The sequence below is a fragment of the Battus philenor genome, unplaced genomic scaffold (assembly GCF_028537555.1).
Source record: "Battus philenor isolate CCGP_79_NKW_IND1 unplaced genomic scaffold, ilBatPhil1.0.hap1 SCAF_3, whole genome shotgun sequence".
NCBI lineage: Eukaryota > Metazoa > Arthropoda > Insecta > Lepidoptera > Papilionidae > Battus > Battus philenor.
In genome coordinates this window covers 988,938-1,012,024 of record NW_027181693.1, presented here as the reverse complement: position 1 = coordinate 1,012,024, position 23,087 = coordinate 988,938, and the positions used below count along the sequence as shown (strand labels likewise).

Here is a 23,087-nt window from a genome sequence, read left to right as displayed (position 1 = left end):
GGTCGTTGACCTTTACCCGCCTATTTGTAGAATATGCACAGATTATATTAGTGTCAAATTAAATTATTTTTTGTTAATTTTATCATTTTTATTTTTTCATTTCAATTGTAAGGCGTTATACGAATTAAAAGATACAATATGAGTTTTAATGTATATAGTTTTGTTGGTGATTGAAAAATGAATGAATCAAACCGTTTATTGGAAACATAATTAATGGTAAATAGGTGTTAAATCTCATACATTTTTTTAAAGGATTTACTACAAATATAACTCGTAATTTATTACGTTTATACTCATTTGTCCATAGTTGGACGGATACCAGTTCTTTGCATTTCCGATTATGGGAAAACCGATGGTTTTTCATGTAACTTGCTGCGCCATATTGATAAAAATATTCTTGTAAACGCTTTGACGTGTTATCGTGCAAACACATTGCAGGATTTATTGACATTTTGACCTTCTGCTCGCATAGTGTTCCGTTTCCGCATTACCGGTAGTAATGTTGTGACCTTTTCATTATGGCGCTGGACTTTCTAGCGACGGCCGATACATAAGGACGAATAGGGCTTGGCGACCCATTGACTTGCCTGATAACATAACTACTGTTTATATAACGATATTACCAAACGTTAATTTAAGTTCAAAGTTTAAAGAAATAATATTTAAATTTATAATACAGCAAGATAGTTATCAAAATTAGAATATATTAAAATTACTTATTGTTTATTATCTGTCCCTGCAGACTTTGTACTGGCAGATGTTATTGGCCTATCGCCTTCCAATATAATAAAATAACCATCACTTTATACAGAATGATTGGAAATTGCTTTGAAAGCTTTAAACTTTTTCGCTGACAAATAAGCATTTACCTCTTTATATTTTTACATCTATAACTAATGTAAAATGAAAGCTAAATAAATTCACAATGTCCATTTTTAAAATTTCATAGCAAAACGTTTTGATCAAATACCAGCTGCCCTGATAGATTTTGTGAAAAAAAGTTTTTAGCCAGTCCGATTCTTTTTTTCAAAAGTAGCATATATACAACACTTTAGTTATTGAATAAATTTGAAGTGGATAGTTATATTTCTTTGGTTCTATCTATACTTAACTTAGCAGCTGTTAAAAAAAAATTGACATCGAGTGAACTGTCAAACGCGCGAAGTTCATAGCGAACTGTCAAATGTAAAAAGTTACGTAATGACCACGGACGATATCTGTAGAATCGATTTCAAGTAATGGCGTCTATAAACATGTCAAAAATTAGAGAAACCACAAACACCAAAGACGGGCTAGTACAAACTTTGACTCTTAAATGGAAATAGGCCGGTGAGGTAGCAGTATACAGGATCAGAGATGGACTAAAAAAAGTTACAGCGTGGACAGGCCCACTTGGCAAAAGAAAGAGAGGAAGACGACGTAATTAAAGTCGCCGGTGCAGATTGGTTCCAAAAAGACAAATCTAGAGAAATTTGGGCATCCTTGGAACATGCCTCCACCTGTAGAGGAGATCTAGCAGAAGAATAAAAATCCTACAGCAGATTGTATTCACTTTTTAATTTTATTATTCTTTAACCTTTTTTATTTCATTTTTTAAGTTACTACTATTTTTTGTACTATGTAATATTTACCTTCTGTCTAGAAATATAAGGCTTTATTATTATTATTTATCATTTCATATTAACACCTGACAAAACGTCACTACAGTATCCGGCGATATTAAAAATCGTTTTCTCTGTCGTACGAAATACGGCTGACAAAACGTCACATATGTAGTGTGGGACAGAGATAGTGCTCTACGAAGCTTAAATTAGCCGATTGTCTCTTTCCAAAGTTCGATGTGCAATATTTATCGGCGGATGCTGTAATAAAATTTATTTTTCAGCAAAAGAAAAAAATATAGAAATTCAGTGTGTTCCCTTCATTAATTGTGTTGTTGTCTTTTTTACGATCAACGCTTGTCACAATTTTTTTTATTTATATCCTCACACGCCATATTTGTTTTCGATTGACGTTTCACGGTTGACATCTAGAGACAGGTGATTTAAATTACTGTAGTATTTACATAAAAAGAAAGTGTTGTATTTGCAGTTCATACCCGGCTCAAGATCACTCGTTTTCAAATAACGGTCTGATTTAATAATTATAGAAGCAATGAAATAAATAAAAAATATTAATGAAATTAAAAAGAATACCTTTTATTATTTATTTTTACAACAGCTTTCTAGAGCATACTGTTTAATCATGGTAAACCATCTTTATTCAAACAAGCTCTTTCAAAAAAATATTAATCAATAATATCTTTAATCTATACAAATAAATGAAATTGAAGTGTCTTTTTGTGATATTAAAATACATATATAAAAATTACACTAATTTTTTTATCTGTCTGTCTGTTTATTCTGTCTTATCTCTGAAATGTCTAGACTGATTTTAACAGAACTTATATAGATAGGTGATGTAATGAGTAACTAGGAATAGCCTACTATTCTTCTTATTCTTTTTTCGTTCAAGAATTCTAAATAAATAAAATATTTTTTCTGTTTAACTCTAGTTGGTTATATAATAATTTATTTTATTAAGATAACTATATAAGTAGATTGCTAAAGTCAACATTTGACCAATGGTATGGATCACTACCATTTCAGCATAGAGACGCTCGCTGCAAGACATCGGTCTCCCTCGAAGATCGCACGAAGACCAGAATGTACTTTGCTATGTCTAGTCCACCTACCTACACCGCGTATACCGAGTCGTGGCAGCCACTCGAAAACCTTTCAGCCCCAATGTTATGGTTGCCTTATTATTATTAAACAGCAATTACTACACTATTATTTACCATTTTGTATTTGAATATAATATTGTTAATTTTAGAGACAATCCTTAAAAAATAAAAAATCCAACAACTATGGATCCACAAAAGCTTTGGTCTCTATTCCTCCTTTGTGTTAGAATGCTACAGGTCTTTTTAAAAAACAAGGTATAGTCCCCATTCGACCAATGTCAGTTATTCCATATTTAAAAAAAATCTGTATTCGACATACAAATTGTGTTTGCCACATGTTCAGACCCGAGCAATTTAAAACAAAAAAAAACTAGAGGAACTATTTTTTTTTAAATAACATAAGATTATATTTAATAAAAAAAAATTGCCTGGAGAAAAACATATCATTTCCAGGATGTGACCTGAAGAGTGATCTGTTAAGTCATTTACAGTGTAACCCTCAGCAACGAACATACTTTGATTAAATAATTTAATCTAATAATAAAAGTTTTTTGTACATCTGTGATCCCATTGTAAAATCAAAATTTAATTTTGCTTCTATTATTTACAATATGTATATAACTTCTTGTAAAAATCTGTAATGTTTTAATAGACATTCAATATATTTTAATACACGTGTTGATAACAGTCAATGTTTTAATTTCTCTTTCATAGATAAAAAATATTAATAGCACTAAAATTTTATTTCATTATAGCTTTTACAAAAATAGCATATAGCTGCTTATAATTGCAACTCTCGCGGCATTAACATATATAAAATTAGTATTTTTAAGAAATATTTTGCCGCATTAAGCTGCTATAACGGAATTTATTGTAAAAATTGTAAAAATCAAGACTATAAATACATTTTTAGTCGCCTTACAAAATTTAATGCTTTTGTCCTAAATAAAAACGTTTAAAAAGCACTAAAGTATTTATAAAAAAAAGAATAATAATATAACCTCTTTCGTTACGAATAAAGCATTGTTAAAGGACTAACAAAAGGCACTGATTGAACAAATAACAGAACCTTAGTATAAGGGAATAAAAACTATAATGCTTTGAACAATAAATACAAGCAGCGAAGCTATTAACCCGGGGTGGAACGTACGAGAACTTTCTCGAATCGCTGAAACCGGTAGAGTGCGTTCGGGCGCGTTCGAGAGCGCTGCACCGTCCCCGAGGCACCGGTTAAGATAATGGGTACAACCGTACCGGAACGTTAATTTATAGTGTTGCCATCTGATTAATTCAATTACGAAATTACAAATAATATTAAAATGCCTAGAGACTATAGTTTTAACATTAATTAGTTCAGGTATTTTTTATGTAACAATAACATTTACAATAATATTTTTTGAAACATTTTTGTCAGTGTTTTTTACTTTTCCAGCATATTCTATTCTCTGTAACTCTGTGCAACACCTTTTGGGTAGCGAAAACTTTCTTTATTTAAATTGAAGAGTACAAGTCTACTTACCCGCGCTGACCAAATGTTTTGGGGTAGGTTTTACTTGTGTAGGGACTGGAATAAAGATTTTTATTGAGATAGACAAGGTTATTTTTCTTATTGTGGGTCTTGTAATATTTCTACTATAAGAATTATGGGCAAGTATTAATTATTATTTGTTGACTAGAACAAATTTTTTGTACCGTGACTAAAACAATATAGCGTCACCTTTTCTTACATAGATATTTGACTTACCAACAACAAAATGTATAGATATTATATACAGGGAACAATAATGAAATTTTCGAAAAATACTTTGTTTTTACATTAAAAATGTAACAAAGGGTTAAATGGAAATCATTCAACTTTTTATTGTATCAATAGGACAAGGTTTGGTAATTTTGAAAAATAATATTGAAAGTTTTTAGCATATATATTTAATACAAAAGATGAAAACATTTACAAGTGGGTAATATCTTCTTTATATAACGACTGACTAATTTTTATTGAATTATTAAATAAACTATTACTCTACTTGTTTTTGAAAAGAAAAGATAAAAAAAATATTAGAAAACCATTAAACCTATTATTACGATTAAAAATGGAGGTCGTAGTAATTAAAAATAACATGGTATCTTACTTTAGGTATGTCGTGAACACCAACTTCTGTTCTTTTATTAAAATTTTTGACCACATTTTGGAAAAATGATAGATTTAATTACGATTTTAATACTGCAATTGATTGGATTGGCTCTGTATTGACTCTATTTTTAACATAGTTCCGTTAAAGTATTGGTAGCCACCATTACTTTATTTATCTTTCTATATTCATATTATTGAATAGAATAAAAATTTGGTTTGCAATAAATTCATTATTTGATATGTGGCAGCGGTATGTTGGAGCCAAATATCATTAAAATTTGTAGAAAAACTAAGTTCTCGTTAAAAATTGTACATAATGAAATACCCATAAATATGGAGAAATTAGTAATGATGTCAACACTGCCAACGATGTTGTAACTGTATGTGCGCATGTTTTTCGCGCTCACGTGTCTGTTGCACGTGACCCTAGCCACGTGTTTCTTCACCTAGGAGCTGTTATAACCCGACTCATTTCAATATACACTATGCACTACACAATTCATATTCTTGGATGTTTCATTTTATAAATTAATAAATTGAAATATTTAGTGGCACATATATTTCAAAACATATATACTGTTATTTATCATGTAAGATTATACAATTTTTTTTCATTTAATCGTGTCATATACATTGAAATTTATTTTATTAAATGTTGACATTGTTCACGACCCAAAAAAAATAAACAGGAAACAAAACAATTATGGAATCTACTGTCAACTAATGTAATATAGTTTTATGTATAAACCGGTCGATTTGGAATGTTACAAGATGTCGTCTGGTCCGGTTGACCACATTAGTACTTTTTGATTAGTTCGGGCTATAAAAAGAACAATGCAGTAGGTTTCTAAAACGTAAATGATGCTATCTTCGCGAAGCAAATATTATAATAGATGTTAGATTTTAATCTATCATTAACAAGTATTACAAGATAATATGATATTTTTCTTTATACAATTTATAAATAGATTGTTACATTTTGATTGTAAATGTATGAACTTTACTTTTTCTAATTTTACTCATAAAAATATGTAAGATATATGACATAAACTCCAAACTGGATTATTCGTTCTTAAGGAACGTTAATGATTAGTTATTCGTCATTGAAATTGTCCTTTAAGACAATAATTGTCAATAATTAGACATAATTTTACTTCACTTGTGTCACTTTAATAATATAAGCACATACTTGATCGGGAAATTCCTTTAAAGATAGTTTGAACACCTCGTATCGTGTTATTACATACAACCGCATCTCACGTGTCTAGCGAAGTTTCTGGAATGCGTTATGTTATTGTTTAGAACAGTTAACGTCATAAAACGTGTGGCGTTTTGATAATGCAGTGTATCTACAAGGTCACTTAAAATTTTATTAATAAACTCGCTTTCTGTGATAATGTGTTTGAATTGATACATATATTGTTTACGGTACGGTAATGTGTACGGAAATATCTTTAATTATTTTTTTTATTTCTAAAAATTCGTATTAAATTTTTATTACTTTTTTACATTTTTATTCTATGTATAAAATACATTAATTTTTTTGTAAGTCGTGGCTTTAGGTTGCGGTAAAATGAAATAAAAAAACATGTTTGCATTAAGTTTACGTATTTAATTAGATAGGAAAATTACAACTGTACATAATAAACACCTATTTTAATTTCTATTACGTCTCATTTTAACAATAGGTATGATGGTATAATGATAAAAATAATTATCAAAAGAAGCAAATGATACTTGTTTCACATCCTAATAGATACCGGACTGTTTGTATTTCGTGCGACAGAGATAACGCTCTACGAAGCCAAAATTAGCCGATTGTCTCTGTCCAAAGGTCGATGTGCAATATTAATCGCCGGATACTGTACAGTATCGCAACTTTTTTTTAATAACGCTGACTAAGGCATTTACAATTTAGTGCCGGTTACTGGTGGATGTGTATAAATAGTGCTTACTGCTACATTTACACCATGTCGATGGCAAATTAAGCCAATAGTATGTAAACTACTGGCTTAATTATATTATAGTATAGTTAAATTATAGTGAAAGGCACTCCAAAAAATCTAGAGGCGAGCTTAAACAGAGCAAGCACTTGCAACAATTTTTACATCTTATTGTAACGTTAGACATTTCTGCTTCGGTGTCAGTTTCTGGGTTACATACATAATACATTATTATATATGTAACCTAACGTAAAATTTTAACTCCTTGTTTTCATATTATGGTCCATGGTTTTAAAATGTTTGACGGTTATTAACAATTTTTAAGTTAAATTGACCCTAGAATACATGTGGCAAGAGAACGCGTCCGCACCGTCCAAACGGCGGAAGTAGACTGACATTTTACCGTCATGTAAATACAGTTTTAGCATTTAATTACAGTGAGATAAGTTTTGTAATTTATAACCATTCTTTGAACATCTAATAACTATTTTATTGATAAGAATCTTTAATTCTCAGGTAATTATTTGGACCATCATATTTAAAGTACGCAATACGTTTATCTTTCGCTTCTAGTTCATTTAATTACATTTTAAAACACGTTTGAGTATTGCTAACTAAATTGAATTTTCATTGTGTGTTTTACACGAATTCTAGTAGTTTTTAAGATCAATTAGACAAAAGTATATCGTGATTTTTTTTTATTTTTAATGCTAATATTTAACTTTTTTTTAAAAAATTTTCATCTCGATGTAATTTTATACAAATTTAATACAGCTATGGTTTACTATGGTAACAGGATGCAGATGGCTATTATTGAGTTAGTTTGAAGGAAAAGACAACGAGCAAAGGTCTGACAGTTGTTTTATTTATCACTAAGTTATTTGAAGAAATCGGGTATTTGTTAAAAAATCATAGAAATAAATATACATCGGGATAAAATGGATAGGTGTTCATATCCCACCCCTGTATGCAACATTTTTGAGCGAATTTTTCGCAGTCGATTTATGTGCCTTAGCTAAATATAAAAAGTTTTGCATTTGCAACTTGGCACGTCGCCAAAAGAATAAAGACATTCGGAATGCCCGTTAAACGTCACTAGGGGATTTGTCCCAACGGCTACAGATAATATATGATTGTTTTACACGTTTTTTTTTCAGATATTATTTTTGGACATAAATAATTGTAAGTACCTTAATTTAGTAAATAATTGTCTGTAATTTTTTGCAGCAAAGCAACAACTTGAGGTATTAATATTATTTTCCACCTTTTTCATTTACAGTGATTTTGTACTTTATGAGAACAACGGCAATTGCCTTTAACATATAGCTATGATGGTTTGGAGCTCGTCATATTATGAAAAGATTCTACAACAAATTTATCTGTTTTATATTAGTAGTTGGACCTAACTATTAAAGTAATTCATTTGTAAGCAGTTTATCACTTAAAACATCTTATATCACATCAGGGCCATCACTTTACGCGATTAGCGAGTCGGCCTGTGGATCTTTCTTCAATCAATTAGACGTGTTGGACGCTCGGAGGTAATTTACCACCCCTGTAAGGAAAAAAACAGCCAAGAGTGATCGAAATGATGTATTCATATATGTAGAAAGAGTATTTACAATTTACAAGTTTTTATACATAAATGTATTGTGACTATATTGGCCAGCAATAGGAAGTGTGAACGCTACATCTCTTTTACATTTTAATAGGATTTTATAACGAATTTCATTATTTAAACTTTTTAAATTTATTACATGATGTTTTAGTGATATTACACATACACGAGATCGTAAAATGCTTAAGCCTTACAGTATTGGCTCATATGGTGACGATGATGACGGTACGGATGATGGCGATGACACGAGAGTGTGTTATGAAAAGATGTAGTTTTAAAGAAAAGTATTACAAGTTTCAAGCCAACTTTATGTTACATGACTTTTTTTTCTTATCTTAATATTTATAACTTTTTTTAAAAAACCCTTAAATGATATTTAAATGATACAGCCTTTTGCATTACAAAATAATTTATTCATAAACGTTTTCGACCAATACCACCCTTTACAATTTTTTTAAGTTAGACGAACTTACCCAGATTGTCTAGTGCAATGCAAACCAGCAAAGTTCATTTTAAAGAAAATTCTTTAGTATGATTAGGGATTAATTTTAATTTAAGTTTCTATATTAAATTTTATTTTAGAAGTGAATGAACTAGACAGGGAACATGGCTTATCTAATTTTGTTAGTATCTATAAATCAAAATAAATTTATAATCTATTTAAATTGAGTATTGCCACAATTATTCCAATTATTTAAAACCTTATATATTTTAAAAAAATTGCTATTTTTTTTTTTAATTTTAATTTTTTTTTATAATCAACCTGAGGGCATGACATTTCTCTCATTAGGTTTCATTTACGTACAGAAATTACATAACTCACACATATTATCAATTTGTTCGAACTCGAAAAAGCGCCAAAGTTAAAAATATTATTTTTTTTAATTTCGAAATCACGATTATTATAGTCAACTAATAAATAAAAAACGAAAGGACGTTCCCCGATTTAAAAATGTGTCAAAAATAAAGAATGAAATAAACTGTATAAACATTTCATTTAAAAATGCAGTTTTCGCGCCAATATACTTATTCAAAATACAAATATAATATCTGCCACTACTTCTTATATAAAATTAGACCCTATTGCATTAGTAATAAGATTTAATTTTATGACATAATTTACAGTGACATCTCATTAGCGTTCAGTTAGAGCATTACGTCACGAGAGACCTAAGAGTACTCAATTCAAGGTTCAGGATACGCCAATAAATGACGTCAGACTCCATATACAACGCGCAAAGTTAATTTTACCGTTTGTTAAATGCGCTTGAACCTTATGTCGCTGCAATAGAGTTTACATTAGAATCATTTTTACGGCAAAATTTACGCCATGTTTGCTTAACAGGACTCGTTCGGTGAGCAAGGCCGACAACCACCTACGGAAAGCCAAATAACAATGCTAAAATTTTTCTGAGTCACACTTGTATCTATCTCAAGTAATTTTTTTTAAATTTTTTTTAATTGTTGTAAATAAATAAATAAATCCGACATATTCGAGCCCACGATTTTAAAAGCTTTTTGATATTCGAATGCTCAATCCAATTTTAAACCAATGGTGGGAACACAACACTTTTTTTTTTGTTGTTTTAATGTTATTTATGGAATCAAATCAAAATATTCTTTATTCGATTAGACCATTACATGCTCTTTCAAATCGTCAATTAACATAAAATGTCGGCATTGTTGTTCCTACAGAAAGCTACCGCCGGTTTGGAAGGCAGTTCTGCTAAGAGCCGGTGAGGAACTCAACAGTTGCTCTTTACAAATATAGTTATATGAAGAGTTCGCAACAATTATTAGCTTCCTGACTGAGCATTGACAACATTCGAATAGGCCATTACATGCACTTTAAAATCGTCAATCAACATAAAATGTCGGTATTGTTGTCCCTACAGGAAGCTATCGCCGGCTCGGAAGGCAGTTCTGCTGAGAGCCGGGTTGAGCCCTGTTGAGTTTCTCTTTACAAATATAGTTATATGAAGAGTCCGCGACAATAAATAACTTCCGGAAGCATCCACAACATTTAATTCCACGCATTAACATCATTATAGTTTTCTTGAACAGAATGAAATAGTTTTTTTTTTCAAATATTTTTTTTAATATTGGTTTTAAATCACTCCAGTGACAGATTTCATTTATCTTGTAATTGGTCCATGCCTACTTTTATGAAGCAAAGTTCGTGGGCTCCAAATCCTCAGCACAGGACACCATATACTTACTTTATTGGAATTGGGAGGCCATCTTGATTTTGGGTCATTTGGTTTCGACTTGGTTCGTCGAGAAAGCGCCCAAGATGGCCGAACCTCGTATATTTATTTATAAGACAAAAGACAATCTAGTTGTCTAATTTAATCTTTTTTTTTACTTAGATAATTTATTAACAAACATGAAGATTTTCTATTACAAAATATTTAACACCTAAATTTTGTATAATATAACATTTTGCAAAAAAAAATATTAGCATCTTATCACAATGAGTAGTTATTTCATTCGTTTTATCACTTTTTCAGTTTGTTCGGAAGTTCATAAAATATCTACCACATGCAAAGGAACAGCGTAATAAAAGGGTTTTATGTTTTTTTGTTATTAAAATTAACCAAAAATTTCTATTTGTTGTGGCGTTTATACAGGTATATATAAATAAGGTTGGCTTCAAATGTGTCCAAATTTTAATACGCCTTAAGTAAAACGGTTTTGTTCATATTTAAATAATAAAATCAGGGTGTTATGTAATAAATTTTTAATTAACACAAAGATTTATGAAAACATTGTAATTCACAATATTTATATAACACAGACCACAATTTATATAACTTATATATTAAATAGTTATCTATAATTCTATCAAGTAGATGGTAAGTGTAAAAATGCTAAAATGATAGTGCCTACAAAATACCATATATTCTACTCAATAAAACAGACGTGTTTAATAAATTGCACTTAAACTTCATAAGATAAAATTGACACAAAATAAAAAAAAAATATTTAAAAATAAACGACAGTATGCATTCAAACTAAAAGAAAAAAACTAAAATAATTCTCACAGCATAAACAAATCGTTTCCATTTTTAAAATATTTATTTATTTCACCAAAGTATTTTTACAATGCGAATGAAATAAAAAAAAATATTCTATATCAAAAGTTAATATAACTAGCTATTTTGGTGGCTAAAAAACGTTATCAAGCTATATAGCATATTTTAAGAGATTTAATTATAATTCGTTATAACGTTATAGCAGGATACACCTGCGTTAGTAAATATTTTGGCACGGCTCATATTCACATTGATTCGATACAATTGTACAGATTATATAGTTATTTATATTATTTAACTTACTAAACTTATTATAGATTCACTAATGTTCTTAAAATATTTAAAATTATTTATTATAATTAATCGACGTCGTATTTACGACGTAATGTTTTAAAATGCATTATTGTTTTTTGTGTAAATATTATAATAATATTTAAAACTAAGATACGAAATTAGTGGAACAACTGTTCAGCTAAATTACTTTTGGTAACTACTATGTTTTGTTTAATTGTTAATGTTTACGTTGATTTTATAGCCGCCATCTTTGTTTGGTTTTTCTGTTAGGACGCCATATTGAAAATTATTGGATTTAATGAATTGAGTTCTGTTTTATTTAAATCATACCATATATAAAAATGTAAGTAATTTTAAATTTATATTATGCATTTTTTCAGCACATCCATCTATATTATAACATAAGCAGTCAGTTTTGTAATAATGCGACTTAATAAAGATAATAGTGATGTACTAAACCTATAATAAAAATGATGCTATTTTTATACGTGCGATTTTAAAAACAAAGGTTCTATTTCTAGCGTTTTTTTTTATTCTACAAGTAACACACGTGGTTTATGAATAATTTCTTTTATTTGTACTATATATTCATACGGTTTTTGGTTTTGTTGTGGGTTTTTTGACTTGGGGAGGAGTTTTCCAAGGTTTGAAGCTTGGCTGCGGCAATTCCTTGCAGGCTACGAGGGGGTTGACGGCGCTTGGGGCTTCCATAACTCGGGGTTGCGCGAAGTCTAAAAGGTCCTCGTTGGCACAGATCACACTACCCAGGGTAGTTTTTCTGATCTCCGCTAATTGTTCTATAAAAAAGATTGGTTCATTATTATCTAGTATGGTTATATGTCCACTGGAGGACATAGGCATTCTCTACAACGGGTCTTTCACAAAGCGCAGAGGTCGACAACCGCATTTGAATGGGTAATAATCCTACATAACTCTATGTCATGTATTTTAAATAAAGAACAGTTTGAGTAGGACTAAAAGTGTGCGGGGGGGGGGGGGGGTCCGTTTTCTAAAGCGCGGTACAGTGATTTCGGCAGCAACACAATAACTTAACTTACCCTCGGTAAAGGCGACCAATGGATCTCCGGTCTCGTACCAGAAGCGGTCGCCGACTTTAAGCCGTAAGAACTGGTCCGCCACCAGGCAGGTAAGAGTGGGTCCTAGGAGACGGCCACGCGGCTTCTCAGCAAGCGCTCCCGTGTACAGGTCTATGTCGTCCACGTTTCTAGAACACGTTCAATTCCATTTAAAAAAAAAATATTACAAGAAAAATTAATACAAGTAATATTGAAAATACAGTAAGTACAGTACAATATGTATCTTAAGTCTAGCGTGATAGAGTACTTTACGTAAAAACACAGGAAACAGCCAAATTTTATTGTAAATATAGTTTAATAAAATACTATTTTAAACAATAGATATATTATAAAATATTGTAGTATAAAATTATTAAAAAACAATAATCAACTACATTTACAGTGCCCGGCGATAAACATTACACATCGATTTTTGAAAAGAGACAATCGGCTAATTTCGGCTTCGTAGAGCGTTATCTCTGTCGCACGAAATACAACGAATGTCAAAACGTCACATAGGTAGTAAAATATATGAGGAATTAATGAAGAAAGAATAAATAACGTTAAGATGGAAGGTGAAATTATTTTTGTTATAATATCCCTGTCTATCCAAGACAGGGGAAGTATGAGAGGCCCCTAATAGGGGGTCATAAAAAACGTGGTCGCTGGAATTATATTTAAACTATTACTCACTTGTAGATGTTGCTAATACGGCTCAGTGACTGTTCGTCGAAGATGGACTTCAAGTCATCGAAGGTCTGAGGCCGAGAGAGACCACACAGCTCACGCCAGGCTGGGTAGGGCGGCAGGCCGTGGTCCCGGCCGCGCTGGATGTTCAGCGAGATGAGGTCCAACCCACACGGGCCAGGCTTCTTGACGGGCGTCGTGGACGCGTTCAAGACCACCGGCCGCTCGAACAAGTGGTTACTCAGCTGAGGAATATAACCAAGGGTTAATCATGTTAGCCGACACCCACGGCATGGCTACCTACTCCAAAAATCGCCACGATAACCGGCTTTCTGCTGCCCTTATCCAGCTACTTCCAGCGACCTTGACTATGTCGTTGGTCTACCTAGAGGGGACCTAAGTCGTCTATACGCCCTGATAAGCGAAAAAGAGACCAAAGACGACTTCCTCGCATATTGTAATCAAATAATTAAAAAAGTGATACACAAAAACAAAAAGTAAAGAAAATAATAGAAATGTAAATAGATAACAAGAAATGTAAATGTGATAAAATGTGATATTAATGTAAACAAACAGAAATAAAAATATAAAATGTAATGTGTAACGAGAGAGGAATGAAAGGTCACAGAGCGAAAGAGAATGAAAGGAGAAATGTGTAAGAAAACTGAATGAAAGAAGTATACATGAAGAGAAAGAAAATAAAAAAGATGTGAAAAATTAAATAAATTTGCCCGTAAAGTCCCTGTCCCACAAAAGATAGGGGGTACGAGAGGCCACCAATAGTGGGGGGCCAATAAAAAAAAATAAGTCGTCTATACCAGCTTTCGAGAAATATTCCACCATAACAGTCATCAGCTACACTAGCGATGTACATTTCAGACCAGAAATTCTTGAAACTACAATGTGACCTAAGTTCTCCTTGTGATCTTCTCATTTCTGAACCTCATGTATCATGAACTCACCTCAGTCGTGACGTGCGGATCGACGCTGTGAACTGGAGTGGAGATGGCCGAGTCCACCGAAGCTCGGGCACCCTGAGCGCGGTACAGCGCGTACGGGTTGAACAGCATCTCATGGAGATGTACGTAGTTGATGCTGCCGTTGTTAGAGTCCACGTGCCTGATCAGACCCTGGAGGTGGAGTAAATAGTTATCTACTTCCTGAAGTCTATTCTCTAATTCTAAGGGTCATATAAGTGATATACAGGGTGATCAGAGAGCTATAAAGAGGAGAATGTATAGCTTATTCTTCACCGAAAAGCTTTAAGGCCTTTACATCTGTTTAATCACCCTAAATAAGGTGATTATCATGGAATATGTGAAGATATTTTTTTTATTGAAATGCGACAGACAAATAACATTTGGAAGTACACAGTTTGCAGGAACATATGTCCAAAAAACAACGATTAATTTTAATAATATGTTAAAGTCTTGTGTCAAAAAAGCACCGAAAAAAGATTTCTGGATGTAAGGCTAAGAGACAAGGTAATCAGAGCTTTGATACGTAAATGAAGTCAAAGATTTTGTAGTTAAGAGGGGAAAATAGGTAAATATTGGTCCTTTTCTTACTTAGGATGGACTTTCGCAAGGTAACGCCTGATTCCATTAAATAGTTAAGTGGGGGGCACAAACGATAGGTGGTCATATATTATTACGAACGGGATTCCTTTATACAAGAAAAGATCAAGAGGTAGTCCGGCCAAATGAGGAGTGATGACGTCATGAAATTGGCGAGAAATTCATGGTCAGATTCAGTTAGAGATAAAGAATTCTGTTATAAGACGGAGGAAGCTTTTTTCGATTCAGGCTACCCTTACATAAATAAGAGAACATAGTAAAACTAAAAACATTATGATAAAGATTAATAATAATGATCTTGTGGAATTCTTCCTATGGCCAGCAGATCTTTGAGGTAATAATAACACAAAATCCGAAGTAGAAGTGCGTAGAATTCATTTTTTATTTATTTAGTACGCTGAAGATGTTAATGCTGTTAGCCTTAAGACTTTTACAGCTTCATCGGTACTGAGTTCACGGAGCAGAAAGGTCCGTGAACTACATTTAAACTAGAAACTAAAAGCTGGTGGGGCGCCTACCACTTGCACAGGGACGCTCGCATGTTGTTAAGGCTTTTCGCGGTAGAGTTTTGACGGGGTGTGTTGCTGGAGTGTGCTCGCGGGTTAAGACGGCAGCGTGGACCACAGGCGAGCCGAAGAGGGATCTGGATCCAACCACGGTTCGCCCACGCTGTTCGCGGTTAGGGAGCGGGCGGCCGCTCACTAAAAACGGGTGCTGTGGCGTGGTGGGTGATGTTTTGTTTTGTTATGTAGAACGCGACGACCTGTGTGAAGTGTTGCAGGTGCAGTGGTTGCTGATGATGCTGAGTGGTTTGCGCTTGCAGTGTTGCGAGTGTCTGCAGAGAATGCGGTGTGGCGAATGTTCTGTGGGAACCCTCTGATAGGCTTGAGGAGAACGTCTTTAGGTCGTCTCTTGGTCTTTACTGAGGTGCGGGGGGAGTAACGTAAGACGCTAGCTATTGCATATTCACTAAGCTAAGTCCATATTTATACCGATTTAATACTATGTTTAACCAATAAATATCGTCAGCCAATCACAAGTCGAGACGTATTATATCGCGCTCTCTTTCGCACGATGTATATAAAGAATTATATTTCTGTGGGATTCCCCATTTCGATGCGCCGCTGTGAAATGTAGCTTTATTTGGATGGCTGCTTCTAAATAGATCTATTGGATATAAGGGAAGCCTATACAGTGAACGTTTTACGGTTAAAATGATGATGATGTAAAATATATACAGACCGGAAGTAGAGTATGCGCGAACCGGAAGGCTGCTGCTGAGAAGTGATTGGCGATGGAAGGGTCCACGCTTGGGTCGTAGGAGCTCGAGTACCCGTCCGTCTGCAGCGTCATGTTCAAAGCCCACATGATGTCCACACCTGAAAATTATATTTTGGAATGAGAAAGAGATCCATCGACATTCATGTCCCAGAGTCATATAGTTTCCTAAGTGTCAACGAAGGAGGTTCCCATGCTTATTGGAGAAACTAGCTAGGTGCATTTCTATCATTTCCCCCAAACTCCATAAAAAATGTGATGATTAGATGTGATCATGGAAATTTACGCTGCTTTAAAAAAAAGTGAGTTAAAATATTACCAACCTACATTGATAGGTGAAGTCAAGTCAACATGTTTTGTTCTTTACTATCGAAAGCAAAAAACCTTTGAGTCTCTCGTAGACTCGGGGGAGGGGGGGGGGGGGTCCGTGGTCATGTATTAGCAGAATTCGAGGAGTTATTTGCGAAAAATTATTTACCAAAAATTATTTCGTAACTTACCCTTTCTCTAAGAGATCGTACAAGATCTCTAGGTTGGCAATATGAAGTGGAATGGTGATGAAAACATGTCAGGTTTTGTTCGCACTCTTGTTCAGTGGTAGTCCAGGCCATATAGCGCGTATAGTGACAGCTGGAGTCTCAAGATTTGGAAGGCAGTTTGCGAGTAGTTCTATTAAAATGGTGATGAACTTACCCAGTATAGAAGGCAAGAATTCAGCGTAGGTGATGTGTTGCATTTGTGCACCGAGGATTCGTCTGGTCTCCTGGAACACAGTCTCGTCGTCCCATAAAGGATTTAGCCTCGTGAGGGAAGCCGCCACCCGGTTGTGTTGCCGTGCCCATATCAGATGCATCGTGGTGAGATGCAGGTTCTCGTTGGCACGGTCGTCTCCTACCAGTGGAAAGGTTAATTAGGATTACCATGGAAAAATAATTATGTATTGCGACACACACCAAAGCGACTTATGTATAAGTTTCATTGCAATATCCTTAGGACATTGTTATACAAGCTCCGAAAAGAAGCATTAACAGATTTGCCAAATAAAGTTTATTACAGTACCCGGGCGATAAATATTGCAAATCGAAATTTGGAAAGAGACAATCGACTAATTTCGGTTTCGTAGAGCGTTATCTCTGTCGCACGAAATACAACTACTAACAAAACGTCACATAGGTAGTATTGTAGTTTAATTTCCAAAGGTTGATGTGCAGTATTTATCGCCAGCGAACACTAATAAGTGTAACATAACTCCTGAAGATGCCCCGTGGAGGGGTGAAACACGTGTTGAGTGATTTGACGGTGGCGGTTGTGTAATTCGCATTGTTTGCCGCATACGCATTTATCAGCGGGCTGACGGGCGGTGCACTCTGTTGCACGACTACCACTGCATGTGCGGAAGTGGTTAAATATTGGTCCTTTTCTAACTTAGGATGGACTTCCGCAAAGTAACGCCTGATTCTATTAAACCTTAAGACTTACCGGACCTAGGAAGAAAACTACACGCTGTATAATCACAAGCTTTTACGTCTATAAACAATCACTCTGTATAAGAAAAGAAAAATTTAAAAAAATAACACCATATTGTTAATGATTTCAATCATAGAATAATTTCACGTATGACACTCCAACAGCCATTTAAAATCATCCTATATGTGATACAAGTTATTTTTTTTCTACAACTTACCAGATTCGAAGCAGTACCGTCCCTGAGCCGTCATGTCTACTGTGTTACATCCGTCGTTAGGATCCGTAGACGGTGGAAGAAGTTCCCAAGGTCCAATCCTCAACATTTTAAGCTGCCCCGCCACTCCGAGTCGAAGCTGCGTCGACTTGTACTTCGCAAATCCGTACACAGTTGAAGCATCGATGAAAGCTGTCGCCTGGTTCATTTGCTCTCTCACGCCTGGTGGAGTTCAGAAATAGAAAGAAGGAATCGGAAAGAGTAGACAATAGTTAAACTACTATCTCTTTCTCAATTATTATTATAGAGTCACTCAAAGGCATAAGCCCAAAGATCGCCACGATGACTTTTCTTACCCTGCTCGCATCCAGGGACTTTCTGCCACTTTAACCATGTTGAGGGTCCACCTAGTTTGGGGCAATGACTCCTCTAATGTATACTAAACCTTATAATGTGTAATATTAAGAACTGAGGTGAAGAATGAGAGAAGACGAAAGAAAGGAACGTAATAAATGATAAAGAGTGTAAGATATTGTGATGTGTGTTAGTGAGAATGAATGATAATGTGACGTATGACAGAAGAAATAAATTAAGAGTGTGAATAACTTATTGTAGGTATTAAAAACCTTAACCTTACCCATGTTAGGGGAACACGAGAGGCCCCCATTAAAAGTGGACCAAAAAAAAACCTATAGAGATGTTTTAGTAAGGAAACCCACCATTTTGTGTCTCCAAAGAGTATTGCGTCTTATTTGAAACGGAAAATTTCCATTAAAACCAAAAAAGTCACGAAACTCCTTTGGCAAAATGTAATAAAATTACATTCTATGCAGTACCTTCATCTTCTGATCATTTTTGTAATCTTACGAGTTTTGGTTCATCACCATTTCAGCCGTAGGATGTCCAGAGCTGGACACAGGACTCCTCTATAGACTGGACAAAACCGAAAACCGGTCTTCCCTTTAACGGACCGGTTTGTCGGGTCTTTCGTATCCCTTATATTCTAAGACAGGGTCTTTTTGTTTCATTAACATTTTTTACCTATGATTCATGTCAATTTCTTCTATTTACTCTTCTCTCATCTTTCACTTTATCTATCTAACACTGTTTATCTTATTTTCTCCATACCCAAACAAGGTCAGTTGGAAGCCTGTATTCAGTATCTTCCAATGCTCTATTCGTCTGTCCACTGTATGGGTGTCATACGATGCCGATCTGTGATCCGTACTCCAGAAAAATAAAGTACTACCAGCTACCAGTTCTGAGAGCTATGTACCCTCGTAGTCATTTCAGCCATTTCCATCCAGGACAGATACCTTTCTTATTGTTCTGATTGCTTATAATATAATGGAGTCTCACCAAAGTGGCAGGTTGGGGCTGGTGCCGAGCGAACGAACTCCATGCAGGTCAGGTTGTAGTCTTGGTAGAAGGGATCCTCCTCGTCCAGTCGCACCGGGAAACACTCTGGGTGTGACAGGCTGGCGTTGCTGTTGCAGCATGACAACGCGCTGCTATTTGCCCCTGAAGGTTTCGTAAGGTCGAAGAGAATTTAATCAGCTATCAATGTAGAACTGAAATTGGTTTACCTAGTGTTTCATGCTGTGACAGTTTTGTGATGGCATATCTAGTGTATCATGGTGTATCTATGTAATATGGAGTACATAGTGTACCTTTGAGTACATAAAGTGTACCAAGCTAAATTCAATGTACCGAGGTGTACACAGTGTACCAAGGTGTACACAGCGTACCAAAGTGTACAAAGCGTACCGACGTGTACACAGCGTACCGAGGTGTACACAGCGTACGGAGGTGTACACAACGTACCGTGATGTACACCGTGTACCATGTGCATACCGGTGTCTGAAGTGTGTTATGTAAAGTAAATCATACTGTACCATGTGTTTCATTATTTTTCTTTTTTAAATATGATAAATTATAATTAGTCGGTAAGCTTTCATTATAATTAAATAAATGATTAACCGTGTACTAATTTATACACTACGTGTACAATATGTACCATTTTGTACCAAGCGCAATCTAAGTGTACCATGTTTGTATGTAGTGGTGTAATATGTGCTAACCTTTGCTGAGTGCAGTGGCGGTGATGTCGTGGTCCACGAACTGACCCCACACGGCGAGCATCACCGTGAACGCAGTATCGTGCACGTAGCTCGGCCGGTGAACTGTCACGCTGACGTCGCGCGCGCTGGGCAGCGGCTCGCCGCCTACTCCCAGCCGTGGGGAACTAATGCCTGTGGGATTGTGCATAAATAATTTCCACTTACTGGTAGCTCATGTTCGATTCTCGGCTATAGACCGTTTTATATTTAACTCGCCAATGATCAAATACGGTGAAAGTAAGTCGCAAATATACCGAAGCTATTATTTCTGTACTTCTTATATATTTTAATATTCATTTAGTTATATGAAATGACAAATTTAAAGTTTGGCTTTAAATTTTAGTAAGCGCCTGTCAAAAATAAATAGTGATATTCTCATCGTGTTATTTGCCGTTACAATATATTAAGTATATTAGCGTTTAGCGAGTCGACTTTATTAAAACCCCAGTACAGTACCCGACGAATCTTGCACATCGACGTTTAGAAAGAGACAATCGGCTAATTTCGGCTTCGTAGAGCATTATCTCTGTCCCACACTACCTATGTGACGTTTTGTCAGTCAAAGGTCGTATTTTATATATTACCAGTAAACAAGATTAGTGGGTGGTGATGATCTAGCAACCTGTGTATTTGTTCCTCAAAATCAACCCAAATGACATCACTGAAGGTATCGATTTCAAATTCGTGTTCGATTTCAAATTCGAGAATGATTTAAAACAAAAAGTTTTATGGTCGTAGTGGTCAGTAAAACTATCTGGTTCTTACATATAAACTACAAGGATATAGCTGCGTTATATTACGATATACAGGTTGCTTGGTGATAGATCTAAAACCTTTAAAGGAGTGAAAATGTAACTCGTTAAGAAAAAGTTTTAAAGCCTTTAGACCTATTTCCAATTATTCCGTGTAAAGTTATCTCTGTAAAATATGTTACATTTATTATATGTTACATTACAGGTAAATAAATTCTAGCTGCATAAAGTCTGCAGAGATAGATAGTGAACAAAATCTAATTTTAATATGTATTTGTAAATAAACTAATTTATCACTTCCTTAATTAGATAACAAATGAGCAATTTCAAATCATCCTGTATGTATAATAATCTGTAGTAATTAAAGATGTTCTCACCATCTCCATAGTCAGGAGGAAGAGCTCTCCTGAACGGCGTATTAGACACTCCCCATCTCAGGGGGTGTTCCAAATTGTTGCAGGTGCCGTCCTGTGTGCGATATTTGGACAAGACGCAAGGCTCAGTTGGAGGTCTGCAGTACGCGGGCTCCGTGAAGGATCCGTTAGTCGAAGGTCCCACGCCCACACCTCCAGACCTCAAGGCGGGGTCCGTGCTATGAAAAAAATGATTTATTTATAACTGAAATAAATTTTAGTTTACTGTGTAATAGCTGTTGCTAGATTATGTAAATAATAAAATAAAGAAGAAAATAAAAATGTACCTAGCTACCTAAAAGTAATAAGATGGTGGAAGGCGATGAAAGCAAGACGGAATGAAAGAACAAAATGTAAGATATTGTGATGGAAATAAGGTAAGAATAAAAGAAATTGAGTAGTATGACAGTGAGTGAAGTTAAAGATGATAAATCTGAAAAACTTATTTGTAAACAAAAACCCTGATTCCAACTTATTAGGGGTACGAAAGGCCTCAAAAAATTAAAAAAATAGCTGTTGCTGTAGCTGCCACTTGAACCCTTATATTTCAGAGGTCATTTCCAAATCTTTTGGCCCTTTGACATACTAAGAACCAATTCAAGCTCTACCAGTTTTAATGAACTGCTTCACTTTCAGGGTCGATCGCACAACCTGTCTCCACGTACAGGGGGACGATTCAAGAAAGTATCCGTATCCCCCCTAAGACAGTCAAGTACTCCTTGCTAACATCCCAAATCTATCACTCGTGTCCATTTAGCTACCTTCGTATGAAAGTCATTGATCAGGCTGGTATACCAAAACGAGATTGCATTTGACAAAAAAGAACGAAATACAATTGAATAAATATGACCGAAGTGAATGTCCGAATCCAAAGGAACTCAGAATATTTACAGATGGCTTCAAAACTGCTGATGGTTCTGAATCCGGGACCTTAGAAGACTTGAACATCAGCATAACAACGCCACTAGATAACCACGGCGCAGTGTTCCGAGCTGATTGCGTGGGTATTATAAATGCGGACCCTGACTGCTAGAAGAGTTAAAGGTTCCTCCATTGGAATTCTCTCCGACAGTAGGGCGGTGTTACAACCCCATCTTAGATGCCGGTCTCGCGCCGGCTCGAGATGCTTTCCAACCAACTTTTATGATGCAGTACGGTACCGGCATCTCTCGTAGTAACATGCTAATGTGTCTGTATTGCTTTTGAACGTTTTAAATTTTTTAGTTATTTTTTATGTTGCGCCTGCCATATGAGTACGAGAAAGAGTCCGCTATGAGATAAAAACGCGAGACTCAGCACTGATAGAGAGAATTCCTTACGCAGTGCCGTTCTCGCGCCGGTGCGTGATATTTTGATATCTTATTTTTTATTTTAATTAACATATATATATACAAATTAAACGTACATACGTAAGACGTATATGTTCCCCCTCCCCAAGAGTAGTGTTTTTTTATGGTTCGGTTTGCAAGGCATCTTTTTTACAAAATAATTCTTACATAGTTTTTTTTTATTAGCATTCTCTATCTCTCATTCTTTTACATCATATACCATTTACGGCTTGAGCTTGCATAAGAATCATGCACCGTCTCTCATTCTTCGCCACATTTCCCCCATTGATTTTCAAAAGGAACTGCTTTAGACGGCCAGTATACAGTTCCTTCAGACTTTGACAAGATCGTCTTTCCATATATACGCATGTCATATATAAGCTTGTCGGTACGGTGTCCGTTTATTCTAGAACCTTAAGGAACCGTCGG

At 34.7% G+C, this 23,087-nt stretch overlaps 1 protein-coding gene across 1 annotated transcript in view; it reads right to left on the bottom strand.

Moving 5' to 3' along the window:
- Positions 1 to 11,611: 11,611 nt before the first annotated feature.
- The window catches only part of cd (cardinal), a 33,886-nt gene continuing 22,410 nt past the window's right edge, over positions 11,612 to 23,087 (bottom strand). Inside the window, exons 5-14 of the mRNA XM_068770244.1 lie at positions 21,295 to 21,509; positions 20,127 to 20,297; positions 19,405 to 19,566; positions 18,049 to 18,267; positions 17,058 to 17,255; positions 16,329 to 16,465; positions 14,472 to 14,639; positions 13,516 to 13,754; positions 12,805 to 12,971; positions 11,612 to 12,543 (exon numbers count right to left, since the gene is read on the bottom strand). Of these exons, the coding sequence (XP_068626345.1) occupies positions 12,335 to 12,543; positions 12,805 to 12,971; positions 13,516 to 13,754; positions 14,472 to 14,639; positions 16,329 to 16,465; positions 17,058 to 17,255; positions 18,049 to 18,267; positions 19,405 to 19,566; positions 20,127 to 20,297; positions 21,295 to 21,509 (1,885 nt within the window). The 3' untranslated portion in view covers positions 11,612 to 12,334. The remainder of the gene's footprint in view (positions 12,544 to 12,804; positions 12,972 to 13,515; positions 13,755 to 14,471; positions 14,640 to 16,328; positions 16,466 to 17,057; positions 17,256 to 18,048; positions 18,268 to 19,404; positions 19,567 to 20,126; positions 20,298 to 21,294; positions 21,510 to 23,087) is intronic.